Source organism: Cryptomeria japonica, chromosome 10, assembly GCF_030272615.1.
Source record: "Cryptomeria japonica chromosome 10, Sugi_1.0, whole genome shotgun sequence".
Lineage (NCBI taxonomy): Eukaryota > Viridiplantae > Streptophyta > Pinopsida > Cupressales > Cupressaceae > Cryptomeria > Cryptomeria japonica.
In genome coordinates this window covers 201,168,084-201,178,210 of record NC_081414.1, presented here as the reverse complement: position 1 = coordinate 201,178,210, position 10,127 = coordinate 201,168,084, and the positions used below count along the sequence as shown (strand labels likewise).

General features: G+C 37.2%; 1 protein-coding gene across 1 annotated transcript; it reads right to left on the bottom strand.

The window, feature by feature from the left end:
• Positions 1-3,011: 3,011 nt before the first annotated feature.
• On the bottom strand, positions 3,012-4,271 carry LOC131056598 (probable F-box protein At4g22030). The gene has a single exon (XM_057990902.2). The coding sequence runs from the start codon at positions 4,269-4,271 to the stop codon at positions 3,012-3,014; it is 1,260 nt and encodes a 419-aa protein (XP_057846885.2).
• Between the last annotated feature and the right edge of the window lie 5,856 nt (positions 4,272-10,127).

Here is a 10,127-nt window from a genome sequence, read left to right as displayed (position 1 = left end):
TATTTATTAGTTTAAATGAATCTTCGAAAACATTTCTATCATTTTTATTTTAAAATATATTATTATCACTCTAACTTTCTAATACTAATATAAATATTTAGGCTAATTATATTCATTAAAAACTAACAAACTCTTTTGTATTAAAACTCGAAATAAGAATAAATGAATAAATTATAAGAGGGACTTCGATAAACTTGATAAATTTATGTTGCCTTAGAAATAAAAGAAGTAAACATAATAATTGAATAAGAGTTGTTGCAAGTTTCAAGTGGGAATGAAAGATTATGATATTCGGCTTGGGATTTGTTTGGCCACAAAACCTTAAAGGAAAATTAATCTTTAATAAAATACACTTCCCTAAACAAGTCATAAAGGTGCGTATGTAACATGTGATAAAAGATAATGATAATAAAAATATGTATGTGCTTGAGATCTAAAATAGGTAACGCGAAAATCGCACATAAATTGGACATAAATTGTTGTATAGGAACTCTTTCGCATGAGACAAGTTCCACCTATTTTATGAACAAAGTAGGTGTCAAGTATTGCATTATTATGTATAACAATAGTAATGAAGAACTAAGGTGTAAAATCTATCCTATCAATGTCGAATATAGACTAAATAATATGTTTTTACTTCTAAAACGTTCCTTTTTCTTAATCGCAATTTGAAAATTATCATAATTAATAATAAACTAGTGTGGACCTAATCGGCACAAATGAAATAGTGCATGTTGACTGGGAAGTTGGGATTATCTCACTTGGAATATGGAATAGTAGAAGTCTAAAAGTATTTGGGATTAAAACAAGTAATGTGAGGAAGCATCCCTAGCGTTTCTAACTCCTAATCCATAGTGGCAACGTGGAAACCAATTTAAAAATGCCAAGCCTTAATTGTAGAAAGAAAAATGATATTAAATGATCAAACTAGGACATATTTACCTAATAAATGTGTGTCTTCATTGTCTGCATGACTCTATGGATCTATTGAGAACCTCTAGTATCTTGAACGCGACTAAAAATGATTGATTTGGGGTCCACAATAGGCACTTGGTAGCTCGTGTTGCAAGATTCTATACTTCTAGCAGCTAATAATGTTCAATTATCCGCCTAGGATGGTCTTTTCTTCATCAGAAAAACCTCTACAACTTTTGGAGGTTTTGACTCATTAAATTTATGTCCTAATTACTTCTATCACTTTCTTTTCTACTCTATATATTTCTCTCTAGAATATCCGTATAATTATGTTTTTGAGAATGATAACCCTAAGAAATAAAAGGTTGCATCGGCAGCCTCCCTCAATAATAAGTCCTCTTACAGAATTTCGGGCTAATATTTAAAACTAAATATTTTTTTTGAACAAAAATATATTTTTTTGATGAGCCCACTTGGTTGCAGCTAGTACCTCACGAGATCTTCGGCTCTTAAATTGAAAACTATATAAGAGGCATCAATTTTATAAAGAGAATATTTTGTAAACATGGCATTAAATAACTACAAAGGGTTCTCTTTAAAATGTTATTTTTCCCTAAATGTTTTATGAAGAGCGCACAGAATGGGAAAATCGAGAATTATTAACACACAAAATGTGGAATGAGTTGCAAGGCATGAAAAGAGGGGGGCGTTTCGAAAGTAGATGGGTTTTCCCGTAAAACCTTTCAATAGACTGCATGTAGCTAGACATTAAGTAGGACATGGTGTGCCGCTTTTGTGAAGGAGTAAAATATGGATTCTTCTAAAGGTCTAATGCTATCAGTTCTACACACCTAATTTATAGCTCGATTTGTAATAAGAATCTTCGACTACTCGTGACAGGGTGCCTCATGACTACTCGTGTCAACTTCATTTCCGTGGTGTATTTATGTATTTGCTATCAGTGTAACGCTGAAAGTCATTGCACATAACTGCAATGGGCCCTTCCGTAGTAGATGTGGATTATCTCCTAGCTATTGTGGAGTTATACGAATGCTTGAATGCATGACTAATCTTAAATTTATGTGTTTTGTTGAGATGTAGAGGTGTAGAGCATAATTGTCTTTACAATTGGTTTATGCAAATACCGATAACCTTCTCTTGTCCTAACTTTGTTCTCAATTCGAGAGGCATCGATCTTGATGACCTATTAGTCGATCCATCATTACAGAATAAATATTTAATTTCTTCAAGCCTATTTATTGGAGGCAGGGTATAGGTGACGTATCGAACTTATTTTGCAAGGTCACGTTCCAACCTTTTCAATGGAGGACCAGGAGCGTCTCAAATTGATATTCTATGAATGTATTGTAACCATGGATGTCGCTAAATGATACATTCTAGACATGTGTGCTATGGAGGCTTGAGATTTTTCGAAACTCTTTCTCAAGAATCGTACTTATGCGTATTCTCTTCTTGTGGTTACTTCCATTCTTCCCCCTCTCTCACTCCCGTTCTCCTCTAAGCATTGCTTGCATTCAAAAACTCTCCTATGTGAAAGGTCGATGAAAAAAGAGAAGCCATCCACTTTATGAGTATAGTTCGTTTGCTCTTGTGTGAGACTGGCATTATATTTTCCTAACAAATCCCTGGTTATAGAAACAAATATTCTGTTGATCCTTCTGGGTAGTGTGTAAGTTCGGCTATAGCTATTTTGGCTCCAAAATGTTATATTCGTACGTCGTGTTATATGGCATTCGCGTGTTATTGACCGTCGACAACGCGATTAACGGCTGTGATTTTCACGAATGTCATATAACACGACGTACGAATATAACATTTTGGAGCCAGAATAGCTGCGTCCTGTAAGCTCCACATGCCTTCAATGGTGAGTTAATATAAAACAATCGTTGAAAAAAAAAAAAGAGCACTGCATCGATCACGCATCACAAATCAGGCAGCTTGTAGAACAAGAGAAACGTGAGGCTGAAGTGAGGATAAGAGTTTGTATGGATTAATCACATGTAACATGTATGTATAGCTGTGTACAAGGCCGGAGCCTGAAAAAATGGGGCGTGTCTGTGTGTATTAACAATTAATCAGAAAAGCTTGCCGGCAAATTTGGAGGCAGAATCTGCAAGAGGAGAATGAGGATCGCGACCCAGCTGCAAGGCCAATCTCCAATGGAATAGCTCTCCGTTTTCTCTCTCCTCTGGATCTGCCTCGCTCAGAGTGTCTGAGATGGAGGAGTCCAGCAAATGGTAGAATCCTGCGCAGTTTCTGTACATCTCAAAAACCATTCCGACCTGACCTGCATGGCTGAGTGTGTTGCCCACAACACCCAACACGCCCGCCACCATTGACATAGATAACATTGCGCCATTCAAATTCAGTGCCCCTGCAATCCCAGTGAGCAACGGGCCGGCTATTGCAAGAATACTGTTTGCTCCCAGTACTTTGCGGCTGAGCCCCACATACTCTGCAATATCACCAGTTTTAAGCGTCTCCGAAATACCTCTCAACTCTTCCTCTACCTCTGCACTCCATCCATTGATGGTTGTGTTGTTGTCAGTATGGGGACGTCGGTTCTGTGTTTGATGATATTGTTCATGTTGAGGCCACCACACTGTCGGTCGTACAATCTTGGGAAATTTGTCGAGCATACCGGGGAAGAGAGGCAGAGGATAAGCCTCATCCAATGCAAGCACCGCTTTGTAGGCCTTGGCGAGGAAGGATTCTGCACACTTGTCCTGACGAAGGTGGGGAGGCAGAGCAAGGTTTGTGTGGATGTCAGTGTTGAGCTGACGGAAGAGCCGCGCCGCCATTCTCTGCTCCTCCGCTAGCTGCGAAGGCTGGATTTTGTTTACACCGCACATCAAAGCTGTGGAGAAGCCATACAAAAGTGTGGCGACAACGTTATTACTATCGTTGTTGGGTAAAGCCTGGAGAATGAGCGCGGCGAGCGTGATGTTGGTGAGGGAAGCGAGGAGAAGTTTGTTCCATCCGTCTCTTTGCTCTGCCAGGACACCGTGCATTTCTGCCCGGTCTGCCGCTGCTGCCGCCACCAAACGCAGCTTTGCCACAACCATCTCTTCATCTTTGTTCGGGTTTTGGTCCATGTGAAACTGGGTTAGCGGGCGTATGAACAAGTCAACTTGCTTCTGCTGCAGGTATCTTGTGCTTGTGCTTGGACCATCCAACGAAGCCACAATCATTGCAGGGCCACTATCACGACGATCAAGATTTATACGCCATGAATTATTCGCATAATTCGCTAATCTTACATGACCATGTTTCTGTGTCACTGTCTGCAAAGCTGTGTTACTCTTAAGAGCTCTTGTTAGCTTCAGAGCCTCCATAATTATAATTGCGCGTTTCTCTCTTTCCGTCTATGAATTCGATGAAAACAATCAATCCTCAGCTCTAGGAATATGCAGATTTTAGGAAAGCCCAATTCCGATTCCCGCTACTCTGTTTATGAAGATGAAGAATAAAAATGTGGGGAGGGCATTTATAAAGGATCCTAGTCTCCACTCGGACCTATTCTGCGGTCGACAATAGAGACGTTGGAATTGAACGAGCTTGCGAGAGTTACATCATCGGACCTATTCTTGCGGGGATTTTGTTGTTCCCTTCATTATTCTATTTTTTATTTTTTATTTGATTATTTCAAGTGTTTCCATAGCGTAATTGAAACTTTTCTATCTCACAATACATTAATTTATTATTTTAAATAATTTTCATATTAGTCTTTCAATATAGTATAGGTGAGAAAACCAAGACAAGGTTTTTGATAAGAAATGCCCTCGAATAGACACTTAACCATTATATGATTTCATTTCTAAATTTGAAGCGCAACTGTTATTTCTTTATAAGAATCTTTCCTTCTTCATTTTGATCATTCAATTTTGACCCATCTCTAATTTTGGTAAGTTTGGGGCTCCATTCTACGCATTCTTCATGATAATTTAGTTGTACCCATTCTATTTGTGGAGCCTCATTCAATTTTGACCCATTTCCAGTTTTGGTAAGTTTGGGATTCAATTCTACGCATTCTTCGTGATAATTTAGTGGTACCCATTCTACTTGAATGCTTGGATGGAATCTAGTTGTGGAACCTCGTTTCATCTAAGACAATATAGATCAAATTTATTATGAAAGAATACTAATGTAGAGAGTATGTTTTGACAATATAGATCCTTCTTCATTCGCCTATTTTCTCTTTCTTTCAATGACTCATTCACACTATAGCTTTTAGTTAGCCTTCAAGCCATGTTTAATATGAAACTTGATCTTCTACTCTTATAGAAGATTGCGAACGTGGAGTTTAAGGTCTACAAATTATTTCATGTATATTTATTTATAGAAGCACTACCTTTTTATCAATTAAAATAATTTAATATAAATAGATCAAAAAATCAGAAAAATAAATTTAAGCAATAACTGTCAATACTTACAAGTAAAATAGATAATATTTTTAAGTAAACAAACGAAATTAAAAGTATATATATATATATACTTCATTATTTCGCACATGTTTTATATATTTAATTTTTATATCTTATTTTTTGTGTATGTACAAATTTTATAGTATATGTTTTTTATTAGATTAAGTGTTGAAGAAGCCAAACCCATTATACATCCAAATGGAAAACCATCAGTCAAAAAACAAAACAAGGGCTTCAAGCTCAAGCCGACCATCCAAACAAATGGAGGGTTTGTAAATTGTTTTTAGAACAACTACTACTAACAAATATCAGAAATAACGACCTAGAATTGGCTAACAACAAAGAAAAGAAAAAATAAATAACAAAGGGGGTACTAAGACATATAGCCCCACCCATCAAGCATCTCCTCCTAAGAGATCTATGTTATTTCTTAATATGTGTGTACATTTCTCAGTGTGTTTTTCCACATAATTGAGTACATAAATCCTTATATTGCATCCTATTGAAATTATCATATGTAAGAGAAAAGGGATTGAGAGCTACACACAGCCTAAACTACCTAGTTTCTTCAATGAGGACTATTTCCTATGATGCAAGTGTAGTGCCAAAAATATTGCACACTCTTGTAATTTCACACCTCATTATGTCCTCATATTAGCCCTCTAATTTATAAAACACTTTAATTACAAAATCCTAACACATAAATTTGATGTTTCTAAAAATTTCATGATGGATTTGACTTTCTAGATTTAAGTTTTCAAAAGGATGGTGTTACGTGTGATGTCCTACTGTCCGTGAAAATCCTGAATTCAAGTGGTTATTGGAGCATTACCTGAACCCGTGGATAATTTGAATGCAACACTCTCGCTTGCATTTTCATTGAACAAAACTCTATCAACTCTTCCATTTGGGGGAAAAACTTGTTCTTTTTCTCTCTAGAATACAAGCACTGCAACTATTATAAATTATGTCACTTACAAAACCCAGCAAAGCTCTAAGATATTATGTATGTCATTTTCTTGAAGACTTTGTATCATCACCTTCCTAGGTTTGTTTAAAAAAAACAATTGAATCAACAATATCTTTCTTAGAGGTATTATGTCGAATTCCAAAGTGATCTTGTTTCAAATTTTGTTGTTCTTTTTCTAATTATTCTATTGGTTCTTTCTTTTCTTTGAATATTTCAAGTGTAAGAATAGTGTAGTTTGAACTTTCTATATCAAAGTGTATTACTTCGTTACTCTAAATTGTTTGCATGTTTCTCTTTCAATATCTATTGTCTTAGAGGTCAAAAAACCTAAAGAGAGATTTGATTGAGGAAACGCCCTCACATAACCACCCTAAAACATTATCTTCTTTTCTCTTTACATGCAGGTTCAATTTCTAAAGATGAAGCATAGTCTGGTGATATCTTTTGAAATTCTTCCTTTTTTAATTTTAAAATTTTAGTCTTAATATTTAAATAGTTAAGCTCTTTGTAATTATGTTATTATATATATTTTACACACTCCATAAGATCTTCATTTTCATTATACACATATAGAAACTTCTTCTAGGTTGTATTATACATTTCATCAAGAATATGTACTGGATTATAGCACAATGATCACATGTACAAGACGTGTTAGTGTTTGCAACACACACTTCTAGACATTTAGTTTATATTCCTTAATAAGTTGTTACTGTTTATTTTTGTTAAAATATTTTTTTTCTATTAAATATAAGGAAGCACCATTACATCCAAAGAGTACGTAGAATGAAGCTCAAACCCATTGTTACATATACAGCAGTGACAAAATTAGTGGGTACAAAGTATACGAAACATTACAAAAAAGACTACCCCGGAACAGTCATATATACCATATACATAATCAGTAAATAATATCCCCCAGGGGAGACCTATTGTCACCCACTATCTCTATCCAAGTAGTCGAGCCTAGTGGACCATCAACCCATCTCAACTCCCTGCCCCACAGAATGGGATCAACACAGGGATGAATCATTGGAACTGCAACAAGTACATCTAGAGTAGGGTCCCATCTGGTATGAGTCTGCAATTCTCTCATGAAGTTTGCCAAGCCTTCCTCAAAGGGAGACCTATCCTCAGAGGTCCTTCTCCATGAGAAGCCATGTGACACTTCCCATGTGAAGATCTAAGTATGGCCATCCTGCAAAAACTTATCAAACTTCCTGCGAGCTAGCTGCATAGTCATTGTAACCTGCAAGTCAATTTTGTAAACAATGACTCTGCTCAGAGACTCGGTAAGGGATCTATCTCTACCATTAAAAATATTATCATTCTTGAAAATTTAAATAAGCCATAAGATTTCAAGAGAAATAATAGACCAAAACAAATTAGCAACTTTTGAGAGGCTTTGAACACTACCAGTAACTACCTCTGAAATCATAACATTAGAACCCATAGAGATGCCAAACAGGTTCCAAAATTCCTTAGCAAGAAGACAGTCAAAAAAGATGTGCTTGACAGACTCGGACATTTTACAGTGGGAGCAAATAGAAATGTCACCATCCTGCTTCCTAATTTGGGAAGCTTATGTAGCAAGAATAACCAACAAAAGGACCTCTTCTTTGGTTCATTTGGTCTCTTCTAAAGGCTGTTAAAGATCTTCAGCCAGGACACAATATCAATGCCCAAACCCCAGCAAGACTCGGCATGAGAAAGGATGGAATCATCATTGCTAAGGACAGAATAAACAGATTTATCTGACATTATGTAGATAGGAACCATAAGGCTAGTTATACAAGAGGAATCTGGAATCATCAAAGAGGCAACGCTTAGTGAGCCTGAGGGAGGAGCAGGCATCTTTAAGAATGGTGTCAGTCTTGTGGTGAGAGGGGAGGACATTGTATTTAGTCAAGATATCATTCTAGCTCAAGAGATGACCATCATTGAGGATATCAACCATGGTATTAATGCCTTTCGCAGCCCACACCTTAGCTGGGAACCCTTGCAACAAAGCAAAAGGTTTGCAATTATACTTCAAATTCCACCAAATTTAACGTTCACTGAATATTTCTCTATTATGTCCACAAATATCATTATTGGAGATGTGCTCCCTCACAACCTCCCAAGCCTTCCATATAGATCTAAATACTGTGGATCCCACCAGCCTAATGTCAAAGTGGCATGCTACAATGTCAATGAGAGGAAGCCCTTTCCACACTGAGTCTTTCCTAGAAATATTGGAGCAAGCTAGGTTGTGTCTAATCAGTACCTTCCAGGGCTAATCACCCTACAGAGACTTGAAGATCCATTTTCAAGCCAAAGAAATTCCATGCCATCTTAAATATTTGAGACTTAGGCCTACCATATCCTTACTTGGTATGCACCACTGCCACTTCACAACATGCTTGTTTTTACCCCCTTTACCATCCGACAACAAAAAATTCCTAATCTGTTTATGTATGTGATAAAATTGATACTTGCAGAAAAGCCAAGCAGAGGTGAAGTAGATATTGTAAGAAGAAAGAATCTTTTGACATACTTGCACCCTCCCAGCAAGAGAGTCTCCCCCCTCCTACCATCTTTGGCCAACTTTTTCCCAACTATTTTGAAATAGGTTCTTTCAACTCTGAGTATTATGAGACCATTATATAGAATGGGGCTATTGAACTTATTAACATATTTTTTGAATTGACTGATAATGAAAGCAGCCTATAAAATCTTATCCTCTTTATAGCAGGCTAGAGTTAAGGTCAAAATTCTCTTTGGGACAGCTTCTCCTAGGGGCGAGGTTGCTATAGGAAAACTGGGCCTAAATAGGATGACGATTTGAGAGGGTGTATGGACTAACTTACACCAATGTACCCTCTTGTTTCATGACTACCTTGAAAAAATATTTGTTAAAGTAGAACCTGTCAAGCCTGCAATCAATCATCCTGTTACCTCTTTGAAAATTACACCAAGTGACCCAAATGCTATGATCCTCTCTAGGACATCTTGCAAGGGGTTCAATAAGCCCCATCTTTCCCACCAATCTATTCCAAAAGAATCACTCCTCTCCTTTCCATTTGACCCTACTACCACCAAACTTATCTCTTTGATTCTCCACCACGTTGAAGCCCCCCCTCCAACAAGCCAAGGAATATCCTCCATGGTAGACATCCAATTCCATAGATCAATCCACTCCTTATAGTCATTGGAGGCATAAACAAAGCAAATGCCAACTCCACATCTTTGTACCTCAACACCACCCACACCAACCTGTTACAAGGATAACACCCCCATCTAGCAACACATTTTGACCATTTGGGACATAGAAGGATAGCAGCACCCCCTTTACCACTGGTATGCTTAATTGCAAAGAATTCAGCTTCCCTCGAAATGCATTTCAAATTGATATCAAGCCAAAAATATACAACCTTAAGCTCTTGGATGAGAAGAATATCAATGTGCTTATACAACTTAAGAAATCTCTTCACCACATGCTTCCTATCTGGGGTCTCCAACCCCCTCACATTCCAAAATGCAATGTGCAGATCCATAGAAAAGCTTAGGGGGTGGAGTCGACGAGGGATTTAAAACTGTCAAAGCACTTGGGTAGTTTCCTTGTGAGGGTATTGCTGGAAGATTTCAAGTCAATAGATTTGTTAGGCCTCCCTCTCTTCCTTTTGAATACAAAAGGTTGATCCACCCCAAGGTGAGGAGCTCCTTCAGGCTTTTTGCCTTTCTTATGCTTTTTGGTTTTCTTATTACTGGCAGCCTTATTGATACCAAACATTTCCATGGCTTCATCCATGAGTCTA